Consider the following 18,973-nt stretch of genomic DNA (forward strand, 5'->3'; position numbering starts at 1 on the left):
GATTACTGTTCTGCATCCCCACCCGCTGTTATGCTCACTGGGGCTCATTATTCCTTCATGGGTTCTGCCTCCCTCCTCCAGCACGCATTCTGCCCTCAGCAGTTCCTGCTGTCCCACTGATCCCATTTAAGTGCTGTCAGCACACAATGTGTAATCACCTCTGTAATGTCAGTGCATCCTAATAATGTCCTTTTATAGTGCTGTAAGTATGCACTGTGTAACAATGTTCATCCTGTGCTGCTGGCTGGTTGGACCATGTATTTCTCCTTTCTTAAAAATAAGAAAGACAATTCAATGTCAGTTAAAGGCATACTATGCAGGATTTTCACCTTGAAAATACACTGGCAACCTGTGTTTACTTCTGTCCAATACCTTGCTTGTCTACTTGTATTTGTTATTCCAAAAACTGCTTTAGTCGTTTTTTTATTTCTGTGCTGTATCTGAAAAGCATGTGCCCAATACACCAAACACACATGGTCCAATAGAAGGAGGAGGAGGAGGGAAAGAGGAGATGTGGGTTTGCGGGAGATTAGCCTTGGTGGCTAACCATTAGCTAAGTGGCTGGCCAGCATTCAGTAACATTACAGTAGTTGCTGTTAAAAATCAACTGGCTGGCCATGATGGCTGGGTCCCACTGCACAGTACTACTGTACTGCTTATATTTTCAAGAGATTCTACTAGGTTATTTCCTCTGCTGCGCATGAGAATCGAACCCCAGACCTCGGTGTGCAACTTTAATGAACAGATGCCTTCATCAAGGTCCGTTTCTTTAGCCGTGTGCCACCGCGGCTCCCGGTATTATGTTATGTCATGTTATGTGCTACCGGTCTCTCTCTGGATGTGACGGTCTCTCTCAGGGTGTTGGAGATCTCTGTCAGTGTGTGCAGGTCTCTCTCAGGGTGCTGCAGTTCTCTCTCAGGGTAGGTCTCTTTCGGGGTGCTGTAGGTCTTTTTTGGGATGTGCAAGTCTCTCTCAGGGTGCTACAGGTCTTTTTTGGGATGTGCAAGTCTCTCTCAGGGTGCTATAGGTCTTTTTCAGATGTGCAGGTCTCTCTCAGGGTGCTGCAGATCTTTGTTGGGATGTGCAGGTCTCTCTCAGGGTGCTGCAGATCTTTGTTGGGATGTGCAGGTCTCTCTCAGGGTGCTGCAGATCTTTATTGGGATGTGCAGGTCTCTCTCAGGGTGTGGCAGAGGGCTGGGTGCTTCTGGCCCCTGCCACACTGGACCGCAGCACAGCGCCCAGGCAGCCAAAGCTTCGGGCAGGCCAAGCACACGCCCCAGTCCCTGCAGCTGTCTCTGTCCATCCTTCTCCGCTTTCACGATCAGGTAACCCTTCGCTGGAGTTCAGCTCTGACACAGCACTTTATAAATGCACCCACATGAGTCACTCACACCAAGCAGCATGGCGCATGAGCATGAGCAAAAGAGAGCAACAAAGATACTGAATACCACTGATGTCAATCATTTGGTATCTTCTTTGGAAATACCATTGCAGGCCTTCACTGCAGCCATTTTGAATTTGGGGGGGTGGGGGGGGGGGGGGGTACGGTCTCCTCTGTAGCAAGTGAAATACATGCTTGATTGGATTTAAATCAGGTTACTGACGTGGCCTGTTTCCCATTGATGAATGCTTTGGCTGTGAATGCCTTGGTGTGTTTGGAGTCATTGTCTTGCATTGTCAGAAAAAAGCGCTGGCTGATGAGCTGTCCTTTACTCACACAAATCCTTGAAACTCCCTGCACATTGAAAGGGTGTTACACTGCCTCAAGTGAGAGGGAGATGTATATGCACTACAGGATATTAAAGATGGAAACCTGTCCAAAGGCCTGTTCTCAGAAGGCTTAGCACATCCAGTGCACTTCAGTGAATGGAAAACTGTAAGAAAGATGGAGATTCACAAGCTTTGATTAATATATTTCACTGTCAAGCATTTGCCACCAAAGCTACTTTGCATGCATACTTCCGGTTGCTTCAGCTGCTGCCCCCTCCTATCTTCTCCAGGTCTTATCAATGCTCTATGGTACAGATGTTAGGAGGGCAGAATGATTTGAAGAGAAGCCCTGATCTGCCCCCTAGGGGATATATCTTTTAAGCAACCAGTCAGAAAAAAATGATTACACTGACATTCCCACAGAAGCTGGTAAACTCCAGTGGTTACTGGAGGTATTGCAGTTTATGAAGCCTCTGGTGTCAAAATGCAAATTGGAATTAAATCCATTTAAGTCCATTCATAACTATGACTTTACACTGGCAAATGTATGTTATTTAATACTATTTACTATTTAATTTGGACAGTACTAAATATGAAATGTCTTAACACTGAACAAATGATTCTCCAGGGACCAATTTTTTCTTTCTGAGCCACACAGAAGAAGATATGATTTGCTTCATTCCTGTTCATTCCTTCCCATTTAGGTACCCAGTGCGCATGTACAGGGCCAGAAGACGTTGGCTGTCAGGGAAACAATCATCTTGAGTTTGCAAAACCTAATTGGAATTATGATTGGAAGAGAGTGCAATCAGATGAGACCAATATTTTATGCTTGGGCCATACACACCATCAACATTTTTAGTGGCAAAAGAGGTATGCCTCATATCTTCTTCCAAATATAGGGGTGGGTGAACTGAAAAAAAAACATCCATGTTCAGCAATGGTCATGTCAGTCTCCAGAATTAAATCCCATCAAAAACCTGTGGTCTGAACTGAAGAGTTGGGTCCATAAGCACAAGATATCGATGACTATGATTCTCCATGGAGGAATGGTCAAAAATAACCTTATCACAAATTATAGTAAAATACTGATGTCTGTCATCTTTCCCAGGGGACAAGTATAAGTACGAGGGATGCAAATCATTTTGTCAACTATGGTTTTCAGAATGAAAATGACTTAATAGAAAACATTGAAGCATGACAATAAATGTTTTTCAAAAAAAGTATATAGTTTTCCTATATTTGAACATAACAGATTATTATTTGTGTTGTTTACAAATGGTGTTATAAGGGTGTCATACTTTCAGTGGAGGGAGGTGAGCACACCTTATTTTGCACATGGAACAGTGTGAGGGAATAGAATAAGTTTTCTGTCTTTGTGACATTTCTTTTTATTAATGTTTGTGGTATTTATTTGAATGTCTCTTTTGTATATAGGCCTATAATGTCATTGGTATGTTGGACGTGCAGATAAAGATGGATGGTAAAAAAAACATTTTTTTCAAGTAAGGATCAAATCTTGGGAGAATCAGCATGTGGGAAAACCAAAGTCGTGTAATGTAGACCCGTCTATCTTACTATTTCAAATTGATCTTGAACCCCTAAAAAGGTCTATTTACAGTACGCCATACCCATGTAGATTCTTAAAAGATATATATTTTTTTATGAACATGCATGTATTCCTTGTGATATGTTGTTCTTATATCAACGTAGTTTTGCTTTGCAGGGGCATAGAACGTTAACTTCCTCTTGAGTTTCCTGGTTCCGTTTCCGCTTTTCATTTTGCGTGAACACGCATTGTTGTTAATAAAGTTTTTGAAAGCAGTGGTCGGGCATACGTATTAAATTTGTACAGGTTGAGAACACTGGTATTTTATTGTAGAACTTCGTAAGCAGCTCAAACCGCCGTGTATTCTGTATATATATATATATATTTCTTTTTTCTGATCTCGTTGAAAAATAAGACAATGGCTGAAAGCGACTGGGATACCGTGACTGTCCTGAGAAAGAAGGGACCGAGTGCAGCACAGTCGAAATCCAAACAGGTAACGGTACGCTTGTTGGCTAACATAGCTAGATGCTACAATTTGCTAGCTAGCTCTCTTAGCAGCACTAGCATGGCACGGATAACACCAGAATGCAGGATTTTTTTCCCCATCTTTGCTTTGTCTCCAGAACATTTATATCTGCCAGTAGTAGCTCATTTTAGCTAAGTGACTCACAGAAGCTACTGCTTTAGACTGGCGTGATCTAGCGTGGCATGGGGTGATTCCTAGATAGCTAGCCAGCTAAAACGTTAGCCTAGCTGATCGACGTTAAACTAAGTTATTTCAGCATGCGTTGCCTTTATTAAGTTGGAGTAACCTAAGAATTATGTTTTTAAAAGGTATTAATCTATTCAAGGTAGCTAGCTATATTGGTTACTATAGCTACATATAACATTGAATTCGGTAACGTTATATTTTCTGCCTTTTTGACGATGTGGAGCGTGGGCTCCAAGGTTAGCTACAGTGTAGCTAACGTTAGCTGTTCACTTTGTTTTCTAGGCCATAGTGACAGCGCAGAGACGTGGAGAAGAGGTCGAAACTTCAAAGAAATGTAAGAATTCTCTATCACGATGTTGTTCTTAAAAATATATATACATTTTATTTAACTAACGTTAATGAACCAATTTAATGACGCACATTTTTTCGACAACAGTAGTAACTAGTCTAGTGATGTCACGTCTTCTCATGAATGTGTAAACACTTGCAAGCGGTGTCATTAGATGACCCGAACAATTGACACACATTCGCACCAATCTAGTTTAACACTTGGAGAGATCGATCCAGAATCACAGCGATTCAGCAAAGTAGTCTGAACTGGAAAGAACTGGAATATAGTTATGCTGCGTTCCATTTACCGTCGGAAAACAGAGTTTCACGATTAAAATTATCAAGGTGAGACCTTCAAACGTTCCAGGTGCACGACGCCAAACGTAAACAAAAGACATGGCTGACCGTGGAAAAACTGGCTATGGATATGTGGCAGGTGAACTGTCCGCATTCTGCACTGACCCATCGGCAGAAATATACAACTCGTTAACTGTGCCCCGGTCTAGCTACATTGGTAGCTAATATGCAAAAGTCAGTAAATAGTATATTTCCGATGGTTACGGATGTTTTTTTGTATTTAAAAAAACAACATTTTCTCAAATAAATTGTGTTGAGAAGATAACTTTCAGAGATCATTTGCCCTAACTAGCTAACTAATAACATTGTCACGTCAATTAACACGCAGAATAGACATTAGTATATGACAGTATGCTTTATTTTTATGTCATGCAGGAACAAATACTTTGCGTTGCCTTTTAGTTGACGGTTTACTATTTACCCTCTCCATGGGTGCTGCCATTGTTGTGTGACGTCAGATACAACTACTTCTCGTGAAGTCGGGGTAGAAGGATTTGCCCCGAGTTCACAAGTAGGAATTCCGACTAGCGCACCTGGGAGTCCAGTGATGTCGTTGAAACTGTATAATGACATATTATACTCTGCATTATTATCATTGAAAATTGTCACGATTGGAACTGATACATGTACGTGGAATATTGGTCGATTGGCACTATTAATCTATGTTGATGTTAACATAACATCTAAAACCTATTACACGCTGCATGGTTCTTGAACATTTCTTGTGAGTTTGCCATCATTGATGTGTACACGGATTATCACTAGATTACTGGAGAATCAGATGAGCGGGCCTGCGTGTCACCCAAAAACGGCCACAACCCGTCTCCAATTAAAAAAAGAAAAGAAAAAGAAAGCTATGGAAGCATATCCATGCCAAAATTAAAATGCTAATTGGAAATTGAATTTCGCTCTCACCATTTGCATAAAAACCTGTCATAATTCAAATGAAAACTGCTTTGCTTTGCAAAGTTGATATATGCACTTTCTCTGAAAATGTTAAAATGTAAATGCAAAGTCCATTTCATTTTCAGTTTCTCATCCTGTCATAATTTAAATGAAAATGAAAAACCATATTTGAAATTAGTTTCTTATTGTAACCACCTTACTCCTGACAAAAAACAAATAATTAATTTGGCCCTTTATCATTTTTATGTCTTTTTGGAACAAGGGTTACAAATCAAATGAAATTATTTTATTATTATTTTCGTGGTCACGCAAAAACCCTGCCCTAATTCTATTTTTCCATTATTTTTATAAAATCTTGCGATTTTTCTTTTTGTGTTGTCGAGGACCCGGCCCTAGGCCCCCCTGATGAGAGATTGACGTGGGATGGGTTAAGAAGGAATGCATTGTTAACCCCTCGCACACGCCATCGAGGTGGTAGTAAGAACGCCCGTAAGAAGAAAAATATGTGGTTCACAGATAATGAGCAGTGTTTCTACAACAACCGTTAACAAGGGATTTACCAGTGGGTCACAAATTGCCGGTGATCTCCTGCAGCAGTTAAGAATGTTCTAGAAGGCTCATGAGGATGGCACTGAGATCATAGCAGCCTTGAGCGTGTGACATTGTTTGTTTCCCCTCTCTCTCTCAGGGGCCGCGGGTCAGAACAAGCAGCACCTGGTGACCAAGAACACGGCAAAGCTGGACCGCGAGACCGAGGAGCTACATCACCACCGCGTCAGCCTGGAGGTGGGGAAGGTCATCCAGCTGGGTCGCCAGAACAAGGGCCTGACGCAGAAGGACCTGGCAACCGTAAGACACACCCCGTCACTGCAGGCTGAACTTTTTAACAAATCGGCACTAATGTTTTCTTTTGTGGATTGTGTTCAAATATCAGTGTTCTCCTGCACCTCAAAAGCCATTTCCTGCATTCTGGGGCCTTACAACCCACAAGCAAGCCTTCAGGATGTGGACCTTTGTAATTTAACTTCAGGTTTAGGGTTAGGTGAGGGAATTGGACTGAGGGGGGGGTAATCAAACTAGATGTGACTGGATTAGGGAATAGACAAGGTTGTAGATTTGCCCAGCACAAGTAGGGAGGGCAAAATGGAGCTTTAGAATAAGCATGTCCCCTAGTATTACAGTTTTAGACTGTAGATGTTCAGGATATTAAAGGCCTGCATAAGACATTGCGATGCAAACAATGTACCTCTCTACGAGCACCTGGCGGTCGAGCTGCACGTTCACGCCTGTTTTCCGCTCTGGTGCCTCAGTGATGGAATGACTTGCCTACCACTGTCAGGACAGCGGAATCCCACCCCCTATTTTGACGCAGACTAAAAACACACCTTTTCAAACTATACCTTAGTCCTACCTCCTGATTTCCCCTGCCCCCCTTTCTGATATACCTATTCCTCTTGTCTAACCCCCCCCCCCCCCAAAAAAAAGAAAATTGCACTTATGATGACTATATGTTTAGAACAACACTTCATGTGTATTTTACTAGCTATGGATGTGATGCTTTAACTTGTGGAAGAACCTATGCACTTGTAAATCGCTTTGGATTAAAAGTGTCTGCTAAATGACAAAAATGTAAATGTAAATGTACTTGTGTGACTGTAATTATAATCAAAACATTGCAGCATTTTATTTAATGTTCCTGTACGTATGTTGATTCCCCAAATGAGCAAAGAACCTAAAGCGGATTTGGTCGTTTCCCTGTAAGGAGAGGGGGTATTATTTTGGATTATGGATTTCTTTCCCCAGAATCCCTTTCATATGCTGCTTCTAACGAGTTTTTATTTCCTTTCACAGAAAATCAACGAGAAGCCCCAGGTCATCGGAGACTATGAATGCGGGAAGGCCATTCCCAACAATCAGGTCATGGGCAAGATTGAGAGAGCTATTGGTGAGTGCTGCTCTTCTGATGAGCTTCTTTGACCCGGGCATCTCCCCACGACGGTCATGGGAGCTTCAGTCAGCTCTGAATACAAACATCCCTGGGAAACAACATCTGGCAGATTAGGGCTTAAAACGGCTTAGTTACGCAGTTAGGTTGATCAATTCCATAGTGACCTATTGTCGCTTTGGCTAAAAGCGTGTGCCAAACTAAATTGTAGGGTCTGATTGATAGATGGCTGTTGTGTTGAGCACTTCTAAAGGATTAAGTATCGTTGTGTTGAGCAATTCTGAAGGATGAAGTATCACTGTGTTGAGCAGTTCTGAAGGATGAGGTATCACTGTTGAGTAGGATGAAGTATCACTGTGTTGAGCAGTTCTGAAGGATGAGGTATCACTGTGTTGAGCAGTTCTGAAGGATGAGGTATCACTGTGTTGAGCAGTTCTGAAGGATGAGGTATCACTGTGTTGAGCAGTTCTGAAGGATGAGGTATCACTGTGTTGAGCAGTTCTGAAGGATGAGGGATCGTTGTTCTTTCATTCCCATCCCAGGGCTGAAGCTGCGGGGGAAGGATATTGGCCTACCCCTCGAACCCAAGAATAAGTGAAGACAAAGCCTCGAAGTCAGCCCTCCCCCTCTCTCGCCCTCCCCCTCTCTCACCCCCCTCCCCCTCCCCCTCTCTCACCCCCCTCCCCCACTACCTGGGCTGATTCACCTGGATCCCTCTGGGGTCCAGGTATCCCATCATATGCCAAGCTTAATAATGAGGAGCTTACACTGCAGAACCAAATCCCAAAGTGCTGTCATTGATTTATTTTTCTTTTTGCATGCAACTATCTTTATTGAGCAATTGAAATGTAACGCATCATCTGTGTCCTGTACAAATCCGGCATATTCACTTTGAAAGTGCTGTCAGTTTCATAACTCAGCAACTGATACGTTTGGTTAAATACCCCAAATGGTTAAACCGTTATGCACATCGCTAATGGAAAATGCAAGCAGTTTATTTTGTGATGTTCCTGCAAAAGAATTTTTTTTTTTTTTTTTTTTTTTTTTTTTTTTTTATATGTTGGGGGTTTATGCTGGACACAGACATTGCTTCTTTCCATGCAGCGGTCGGGGCGTGACGTGTCTTGTCCAGAACATCATGCTCCGTGCTCACTGATTCAACAGCATTGGGCTCAGCCTGTTCAGCAAGGCCCCAGTATGTATTGCAGTTGGACCTTTATTTCGATCTTATAATAAAGATGAAAATGCACACGGGTTTTACGGAACATTTATTTCCAGTAGGTGGAACACCTCGCACATTCACTGCAACAACTAAAATCGATTCAGTTCAGGAGTTGGTCTTCAAATAGCAGTGTCCTTGGTGACACATTTTTGGCTTGACCTCACTTATTGGACTGGCAGTTTTAACATCAGTCTGACCAGGTCAGCAACTTTTTTTACAACCATTTAATCTGCCGTAGCTGTACAGTAACCATGTTTTCAGAATTTGTCCTGCAATGCAGGCAGTCTACCACAAGGTGTCCCTGTTCAATCAAATGATATGCAGCAAGCTGGTACAGGAACTGGGATGACTGGTCATGGTGATGGTTGAAGGAAAAGGGTGTGGGGAGTGGGTGCTGACCGGAAAATGTTTGGGAAGCATGCAGACATGGTGGTTGAATTTTTTGTTTTACCACAGAATGGGACAAGATGTGTGTTCTTTGACCATGGTATGAATGAATGTTGGTGTCAGATTACATTACATTGATGGAATCTTATCCAGAGTGACATACAGTTGAGATTAGACTAAACGGGAGACGATCCCCCCCTGGAGCAATGCAGGGTTAAGGGCCTTGCTCAAGGGCCCAATGGCTGTGCAGATATTATTGTGGCTACACCGGGATTAGAACCGCAGACTTGCGTGTCCCAGTCATGTACCTTAACCACTAAGCTACAGGCCGCCCAGATGCAATTGTTCAAACCTCTTAGAAAAGCCTGCTGGGATGGTGCAATTTTAAAAATATCGCACCATTCGGTGAGTGGCAATTCTGTGGCAAAGTTGTTCCTAAGAGAGATCACAGGAGAACGGGCAGACTTCTTCAAACTATCAGAGGCCGCAACTGCTCAGGTAATAGCTGTTTACAGCAGTGATGTGCAGAAGGGCATCTCTGAATGCACAACATATTGAACCTAGAAGTGGATGAGCTGCACCAGTAGAAGGCCATGCCAGGTTCCACTCTTGCCAGTTAAGAACAGGAAGAAGAGGGTCCAGCAGGCACGTGATCACCAAAACCAGACGATTGAAGATTGAGAGAATTTTGCCATTGAATTTTCACATTGATTTCTGTTGCAACATGCAGATAGAACTTGTGTTTAAACTGCTTGAATCCATTGACCCATCCTGGCTTGTATGAATGTAGCAAGCTGCTGCTGGTGGTGTAATGTGGGGAATGCTTTCTTGGCACACATTAGGCCCTTTAATAGGACTTGAGCGTCATTGAAATGCCACATATCTAAGTATTGTTGCTGACCATGTGCATCCCTTGGTGGCCACAGTCGGCTCTATAGGGGCCAGGATGAGTTCTGTGAGTTACCCCTGCATTAGCGCCCTCTAGTGGCTCATTAGGCCATTGGTCAGTGAGATGTGCCCTGGCCAATCAGTGCTAGGCGCTCCATACTTCACTGTAGGGCCTTTGTAAGGAGTCACTTACCTGTGAGTGACTGTAACATAATGGTGTGTAATACAGATTTAAGAGTCAGCACTCCTCCAGTGAGGTACTGCAGGTAGTGCAATGGAGTGCAGTACTACCCATTCTAAAAACAGAAAAGGGGAACAATGGATTATAAATTTAAAAAATAACAATAGTCCCCAAAACTGACCTGAGATCAAGGGCCTGTTCCACAAAGTGAGATTGCTGAGTTCCCTGGATGACTGCATCGAGTAAAACCCGGAACAGATTTTCTCCTTCAGTCTAGGTTCCAGATTTTTTCAACATTGTGAAAACAGGCCTGAGATTAATGCAATAATAGATGTAAAACATTAAAAAGGAACATTTCGCACATTTCATCCCAGGTATGCATCCCCAGACTCGGTGACTCAGTAATGCGAAACATTTGGTAATTGTCTACTATTCCAAAAATGACAATGAGATTTAAAAAAATGTATTTAAAGGGTGTACTTGGTGACACGTCTTTATTAAAACATGCAATGGATTTCCCTTCTATGCAGATGGCATGATACCCAGCTCAGTAGCCTTGTCCCTAAAGGGCAGAATAACATTCTTTCTGTCTATCTGACCTAGTTTTTAGTTATGTTGTGGGAATAGTAAGGAATGACGATGTGGAGGTATGTCTGCATGTATACACCAGAGGGAAATGGCGCTTTCCAGTGGCATGAGCAGAGTGCATGTTCTGAGACATTCCTGAAGATCCGTGTGGTTGTTGTGAATTCTGCAGGAAACGAACGGCGTTCCCGGCACCTGTGTTAGCGAGGCTCAGCCAGGCTGTGTTAATGAGAGCTGTGCTGACGGCACTACGTTAACAGCAGCAGCATTCACAAAGTTGTACTTACGGTGCTGTGTTATTGGTGTTCATGTTGGGCTGTGCTAATGATAACTGGGTTAGTGCCATGGTGTTAACAGTAGCTAAGGTAGTCGTAGATCCTCAACAAGTCACCCCCCCGCCCCCCCACAGCTATGTGGTTGAATGTAATTTTGGTCATGACTGGCAAGACCTGCTCACCCAGGCTGAAAAGCAATCTAAGACCTGCTCCCCCAGGCTGAAAAGCAAAGTGAAGATACTGTCCCTCAGCTGTAGAATTCAGGGGTACCATATGGGGGGGGGGGGGGGGGTGATTCCAAGTGCCCTGAGTGACGGGGGCTCTCAAAAAATATTAGAAAATGTTCTGGTGTGGTGGGGCCCCAAGGTCCCAGGTGGCACCCCTGCTGCACGCACACACACACAGACAGATGCAGGGCTGATGGCTTTTCCCTGCTGCTCCCCATGGTTCTGCAGAACCTCTCACAAATAGTCGCATAACTAAATGTGCAAATGTGGGATCGTGGACAACACGTCCAAGGCACCATGTCTGTGTGTGTGTGAGAGAATATCCACATATGTGTATCTGTTTGTGTGTCACATGTGTATGCGTTTTGTGTATGCGAATCAAAACCCAGCCTTCTCGGCATACAATGCAAAAAAAAATTTTCATTCCATGCTAATTGCAATGGTATTTTCGATTCTTGGTCCATTTCAAAAATAAATAAGCTCTACATTTTATCAACTGCCCCATGCCGCGTCAATTAGCCAGAATGAAAGCTGACTCATCCTTCCTTCACTCCCAAACGGGGATTACAGTCTGAAGTGCACAGTTATGTGCTCATTTAAAACACCTTTGAAGACAAACAAAAAAGAAAGAGAGGAAGCAAATTCATATTCACCACCAAAGAAAACATTCATCTTTTCAGTCTGATATTGGCTGAAGCAAAGTTTCATAAAAAATATTCTACAAAGAGTTTCCATAGAAACCAAGCAGTCCTCTCGAAGGGCAGTGAAAGGATGGTCTTCTGATGGTGGGAGCGCGCAATTTCTTTCCCACCAATCACTGCACTCCTTCTTCGTCCACATATGTCGAGGGGAACCAGCCGACCTAAACAACATTCAGATACGATAATGCCATATGTTATCTGTCCACTCTCAGATCAAACCAGACGCTTTGGCTAGCTGTGGGGGTTGTGTGCAGCGACACCCATGACAGATAACAATAATGAGATGATTAATTACTTCTCCTTCACAGATTAAAACCCTAAAAGGTGGCACTCAGTCCTACGACAGAAACAGTCTTTGCCAGCAAGGCTGTTCTGGTGAATTACTGCATTCAGGTTTTCAACAGGAGAGGAATCCATGGCCTAAATCGGTCGTCTGCATGAGAAAGGACAAACCCACACAGTTTCCTGTCTGCATTTAAAAGAGGACCCCTGCAGTTTCCTGTCTAGATTAAAGAGGACCTGTGCAGTTTCCTGTCTGGATCAAAGTGAACTCACACAGTCTTATCTCTGCATTAAAGATGCGTGGAGGCCGGACCCTGTGGTGAACTCCGTATGGCAGCTGTCATGTACTGGCACATGTAGGGCACCAATCCCCCCCTCCCCCCCTGTGAGACTGTGGGCCCAGTGGCCCATACCGTTTCCCATCTGCAGGTGGGAGAACCTGGGAGTTTCCTGTCTGCATTAGTGAGATCCTGCAGAGCAAGGGTCATTAAATCTGGCCCCCGAATCGAAATCTAGCCGTGGTTTCCTTTTCTCTCACGTAATTAACTTATAGACAGTTGAAAAAATATGTATGTAAAAAAACAACTTCCCATGGGCTTGTGAAAAGCGTTTTGACCCCACAGAAGAGGGGTCCGTGAACAAATTGTGAGCAGCCAGTCTCACCCTGCCATTGGCCTCGCCCTTCCACCAGCCCTGGTCGCCGCCAATCTTGCTGTAGATCTTGACAACGTCGCCCTCTCTGAGGGACAGCTCCCGCAGGTCGCGCGCCGCAAAATTGTACCTGGCGATCGCCGTGCCGACCGCCCGCGGGGCGAACACTGCAGAAGACGTTGGACAAACGGGACAGTCTTGCTATTGAACTGCCACACTGGGAAGAGCGTAACACCTTCACTCTCTCGGAGCAGAGCGCACACTTCAGCATGCATATGAATATGCCCAGGTGTGCATGAGTACACACTCACTGCACTGCACACACACACACACACACACACACACACACACCCACACCCAATGATTGTGTCCGAACTACCTGACCTGCTAAACGCTCAGAGCCACATGGAAAGAGGACGAGGTTTATCAGTCCTCCAAAGGTGGGAAAGACTTGAGAATAGAGGGGAAGAGAGGCAGATGAGTGGCAGGAGTACCTGACCAGAAAGGGCTGGAGCCTTGTGAGGAGTAGCCCTGCGGAGTGAGGAAGGAGAAGCTGTAGGCGGTGCTGGAGGCTACAGAGGGAGAGAAAGAAGGGAAGCAGAGAAAGAAGGAAGGAAAAAAACTAACTATTCTGCCACACTCCAGAGAGGACTGAATAAAAAACTTGCACTGCTTTTTCCACACTCAGCAACATGTCCAAACTTCGCCTGTACCTTGTACGCCTCTTTGCCCCAAATCCCAGCTACAAACGACCTCCTCCTGCCCCTGTGCTTACCGGGAGAGCGCGTATTGGAGCGGGAGTTCGACTGCTCCTGGGATTTGTAGGGGTGCCGTAACGTGGTGTCCAGCAGCTTGAAGCTCTCCTTTAAAGAGTGGGTCTGGTAGTACTCAACCAGCTCCTGCAGCCAGGAGGAGAGAAACCGCAGCATGAAACAGCAACCGTGAAACAGCTACCGTGAAACAGCTACTGTGAAACTGCACCATGGAACAGCAACCGTGAAACAGAAACTGTGAACCCGCAACTGTGAAACCACAACCGTGAAACAGCTACTGTGAAACCGCACTGTGATAACCGCAACCGTGAAACAGCTACTGTGAAATCGTGAAACAGCTACTGTGAAACCGCAACCATGAAACAGCAACTGGTGCAACCTCAGCTAAGCTCCTGAGCACTGGAACACTGCAAGCTGTGACAAACTGCAAAGCATTCATCATCTGTATTTTTTTTCTCCCTTTTGCTAATCTTAAAAGTAAATTTATCCTTGAACTGGATTTTTAAGGGTCAGCAAAATATCAGCATAGAATCTCATAAAAGTTTAAAAAAAAAAACAGTGCATTGAGTTAGAAATAACTGCCGTGATTTTACTGCCGTGAATATAATATGAGCAAATATAAGTGACTATTTACATGCTCATAATGGAGGATATGTTGAGGTTCACAGTAGGCAAAAATAAGGCCTTGCACAGCAAGCCCTAACATAGCTCATAGGTGCCAGAGGCAAGGCAGCACCAATGTACACAAATACTCCAGCCAAACAACTATCTACCATAACAAAATGTACAGTACCACCCATAAACACATTTAATGATTGTACTCAGCCAGTTATGCACAGCCAGGGGCTGGTACAACTGTCGAGACTAATACGAGATGCAGTATGCTACGTTTCTTTTTTGACATGGGGACGTGGAGGTGATATAAAATGTTTTTTGGTTTATATCCATGGATATAAGCTACCAGCTTCTCTGTTCTTTTTTCTAAGAATAAATCGGCGCGTGAATTCTCACCAAAAGGCTCTCAAACTTCTTGGCCTCGGTGATGTGGATCCAGTTGTCCTTCTCTACCACTTTGATGTGCTTCACCTCGTCATTAAACCTGCAGGAGACAGACCGATGTGTGACTGGAGGAGCCCTGCTCATCTGCAGGGTGTGTGTGTAAGGCAGGGACACTATACCGCGCCCTACACAATGCACACTAGGCCCACAGGACAAAGGGTACGAGTGGGTATATTAATAAGGGATAGGAGATGGGAACTGCTAATGCTGATTGGGGGGGACACTATATGTCGTCGTGGTGATTGAGGCAAGTTCCCCCTCATAGGGGCGGCCTGTAGTGTAGTGGTTAAGGTAGATGACTGGGACCTGCAAGGTGGGTGGTTCGATCCCCGGTGTAGCCACAATAAGATCCGCAAGGCCCTTAACCCTGGATTGCTCCAGGGGAGGACTGTCTCCTGCTTAGTTAGTTATCAACTGTACATCGCTCTGGATAAGAGCATCAGCCAAATGCCATTAGTGTAATGTAATGTAATCACTGTAAAGCTATTTGAGTGTGAGAAAAGCACTATATAAATCTTTTACAGTATCTGTGTAAGTATTTTGCCTGAGCAAGTGGCAGCGGGTCATAGTTCTCCTGGCCAACACGGCACCTCTTGCAGTTGCTGCCTTTCTTTGGATTTTACTTTCCCACCTTCCACTTCTCAAGGGCGTTACTGCACCTTGACTGATTTTTGCACTTATCTTGGTACCGTAAATCACCCAGGTATTGTACTAAATAAATCACAAGTGCTACCTTTGTTAACACCGATTTCATATTATAAGTCGATTACTTTTATAGTAATAAATGCCGAAACCCAACCCCACTCAATTTATATCTGACCTAAATCCCCATGTTACTGTCAGAACCAGAAACCCTGAATTCCTATCCTTAACCCTCATCTAAACCCACTCTCCCCATCATCAGCCCGACCAGAGGCAGAAGGTCCAGGGGTCTGAAAGTAAAAGTACTGCTGTGTATTTCTTCCACCCATGAACTCAGCCAGGTGATTCCACAAATGAGTTCCACCTCCTGGCTGAAGAATTATGCTCATTAGCAAATCAAACACTGCGGTGAACTTTTACTTTCTGAACCTGGATTTTCCACCTCTGATCCCAACCCTAAGCTCACACCCCAGATGCTAACCCCACACACAGGCTGTGTCCTCGGCGGGCACTCTCACTTGATGCTGATGGCGAATCTCTCCGCCTCTGCGGTCCTCTCCCGGATCAGGTACGTCCCGCTGCAGTGGGACTTGAGCAGGTTATCAGCCTGCTGCCGGTCCATGTTCCCCCCAAACCTTAACCAAATCGGAAAAACAAAACAGACCACACCATTTTACCATCAAAAAATTAATCACAGGTAAGCAACGAATCAGCTAGCTGGTATTGTTAGACCTAAGTCACATCCATTTGTATTAAAAAGGTGTTGGTGTTGAACTAAATGGAAAGTTCATTTAAAATCAGGTCAGCAGTAACTGTTTGCTGCAAACTTAGCTTTCTGTGATTGTTCGCCGTCTTTTTTATTATTATTATTTATTTTTTTTCTTCCCTTTTTCTCCCAATTTGGTAGCCAATTGTACCCCTTCTACTCCAATTAGAGTTAGAGTTACATACACCGTCCACACCCGTCCCTTGGTGGCCTGAGGGAGAACAACACGCCTTCTTCAAGCCATCTCATTTTTGGCAGGACCGGGAATCGAACCCCGGTCCTCGGTGTGCAACTACAGCGAACTGCAACCGCAAGTCCGCTGCATCTTAGCCTGTTGCGCCACCGTGGCCCCCATTGTTCGCTGTCTTGAAGGACAAGAGACGTTCAGAGGCAGCTCCAGCTGCAGCAGCAGAACAGTGCAATGCTCCTCACGTAGAATGGATACAAATGCCTTGTTCATTTGTTCCACTTTTTTTTGTTCATTGATAATCAACTATTCATGAAGTTATTAGGAATCATTCATGTTTTCCACAAAGTGTAGCTAATTACTTGAGCATAAAAAGGATTTAGACTACATAAGCCCTTCTTCCTCCTTCCTGATATTACAAAAGGAAAGCTAGTTAGACATATTTAGGCACATTCCTCTATTCTATCAGCTAATTAAACCACTTGAATGACCTATACAGAATGAGACAGAGCTGTACCATAGATATGCATGGTAGTCCATCTCCCTGGATGACTGACGACTGGGTGAGGGCTGGAGACAAGATAAAAATGAGCATCAGCAATGAGCAGAATAACAAAATCAGCATTACAATCACTATGAAAACTAAAGAGACAAACATCCTGAACCCTATACCCTGCCATGACTACTGTACACTGCATCCAAGAGGAAAAACTCAAACTAACAACGACGTGCATTTCCTTGACTTTGAGTGGTAAGAATAGGGTACATTTTTACAGTTTTTTATGTACCATCACAAGTCTTGTGATAATATGTGCAGCTTTCTGAAATGTGCTGAATGAATAAAAAAATCATATTCCTGTACTTGTGCATAAACACTGAATGGATTGAATCCACCCGTGCAGAGTGCGACAGTAAACATTCCTGTGGGATTGTGCGTTTGTGGCTATGAGATGTCGATCTATTTGTCTTTTTTTCCCCTTGACCAATCAGACACTATGTTGCAGTAGGTAGGCGTGCCTTTGGGTCCAAACAGGGCTTGACGCAGGAGCTGGGGAAGAAGCCAGTCTTCTGGCACTGGAACAGCTTCCCCTGAGAGACAGGAAGGAAACAGGAAACATGCATTAGCAAACGTCCGACAATTAGAAAAAGTATATCCGGGAGACTGACTGACCCACCAACCGACCGGGGTGGGGTTCCCCTGCACACTGCCTGACTGAAGTGGGGTGTTTTAGGGGGTTCCCCTGGAACTGTGCGATTCCCCTGTACTTTTTGGTTCCTTAATATGTGACTGTTCGTCAATTTGTGACAGGATAATGTAAATTTCTTCACATCACTTCTGTCCCTGGTGCAGATTGTTGATTTTGTGGGAGATTCCACTCACTCACGGATACCAGGGAGCAGGTGACAAGTTCTGGGAGACTCCCAGATCTTCTGCAGGAGAGGTGGGTTGCCTGCTTTGATTTTGTTTCCATGACAACCGTACACGAAAGTGTTCAAACAACCCTCCATTCGGCACAAGGACACTTTACTAGTCTTGATGGACAGAACATAAGGACCTTGAGTTCTTGGACTTCTGTACCTGCTTCCATTACAACAATGTATCTAACAGAATCATGGCCACCAAGTAATAGGAAACACAAAGTGAAATTCATACTGTCGTTGGCTCAGATGGTAAGAGCAGTCGTCTGGCAGTCAGAGGGTTGCCAGTTCGATCCCACCCTGGGTGTGTCGAAGTGACCCTGAGCAAGAAACCTAACCCCCAAATGCTCCTGACGAGCTGGTTGGTGCCTTGCATGGCAGCCAATCGCCGTTGGTGTGTGAGTGTGTGTATGAATGGGTGAATGAGAAGCATCAATTGTACAGCACACATTGGATAAAGGCGCTATATAAATGCCAACCATTTACAAAGTGAAATTCATGCAAATGGACAAATACTGTCATTGGCTCAGACAGATGGTACATACACAGTGTATGTCCGGTGAGTGTGCATGTGTTTATATATGAGTGTGTGTACGAGTGGAATTGTGTGTATACTGTACGTCAGGATGTATGCATGTCATGCATTTTAGGCCTCAGTAAAAACTCACCTCCCACCACATGGTGTCAGGGTCCCCCTTCAGCAGCTCGATGATGTCACCGGTGTGGAAGGTGAGCGCTGGCGTCGCTGGAGGGGCGGGGCTGCCGTGATAGTTCTGGAGCGCCACCATCTTTGGACCTTTTAGCAAACGGATGCCGTTACATAGCACCTCGCTTAATCTCAGAAGCCTAATTCATGCTTGGTCCGGCAGCCTCTGTACGGAGGGGCTGTACGGGACTGGCCAGAGACTACACAGGGTGCTTTCATTCTTAGTTATTTTTGCTCCATACGACCCTCCACCAGAACCGGAATCTTTGGACCCACCATACAACCCCTTCCATATGGAGGCTGTGGGTGAAGCACGAATCAGGCTGAACTGTTTTATGGAGAACTGACACGCTCATTAACTGAAAATATTTTTTATGCAAGCTGAAAACCTGCCCCTTCCATTGAACAAAAACTTGCATACCTCAGATGGTGAATACACTGCTCTCAATCTTCCCTTTTGTTCTAGATTTTCCCTTTCCCTAAAGGAGTCTCTAGTGACATTTTAGCCTC

The 18,973-nt window shown here is 44.4% G+C and overlaps 2 protein-coding genes across 3 annotated transcripts in view; one reads left to right on the plus strand and one right to left on the minus strand.

Annotated features, from left to right (window-relative positions):
• The first annotated feature begins 3,503 nt into the window (after positions 1-3,503).
• Positions 3,504-8,761, plus strand: LOC133140865 (endothelial differentiation-related factor 1 homolog). The gene is made up of 5 exons (XM_061261134.1): positions 3,504-3,755; positions 4,257-4,308; positions 6,256-6,416; positions 7,419-7,512; positions 8,055-8,761. The coding sequence occupies exons 1-5, from the start codon at positions 3,678-3,680 to the stop codon at positions 8,108-8,110; spliced, it is 441 nt and encodes a 146-aa protein (XP_061117118.1). The 5' UTR covers positions 3,504-3,677; the 3' UTR covers positions 8,111-8,761.
• A 2,038-nt stretch (positions 8,762-10,799) lies between these two features.
• Positions 10,800-18,973, minus strand: part of LOC133140852 (guanine nucleotide exchange factor VAV2-like) — an 82,916-nt gene continuing 74,742 nt past the window's right edge. Inside the window, exons 21-29 of one of the 2 annotated variants that reach the window (XM_061261110.1) lie at positions 18,426-18,553; positions 17,356-17,427; positions 16,856-16,908; positions 15,904-16,020; positions 14,696-14,783; positions 13,687-13,810; positions 13,406-13,483; positions 12,924-13,078; positions 10,800-12,139 (exon numbers count right to left, since the gene is read on the minus strand). In XM_061261110.1, coding sequence (XP_061117094.1) covers positions 12,092-12,139; positions 12,924-13,078; positions 13,406-13,483; positions 13,687-13,810; positions 14,696-14,783; positions 15,904-16,020; positions 16,856-16,908; positions 17,356-17,427; positions 18,426-18,553 — 863 coding nt within the window. In that variant the 3' untranslated portion in view covers positions 10,800-12,091. The remainder of the gene's footprint in view (positions 12,140-12,923; positions 13,079-13,405; positions 13,484-13,686; positions 13,811-14,695; positions 14,784-15,903; positions 16,021-16,855; positions 16,909-17,355; positions 17,428-18,425; positions 18,554-18,973) is intronic. The other variant, XM_061261109.1, reaches the window with a different exon arrangement.

This window comes from Conger conger, chromosome 11 (genome assembly GCF_963514075.1).
Source record: "Conger conger chromosome 11, fConCon1.1, whole genome shotgun sequence".
In the NCBI taxonomy this organism is placed as follows: domain Eukaryota; kingdom Metazoa; phylum Chordata; class Actinopteri; order Anguilliformes; family Congridae; genus Conger; species Conger conger.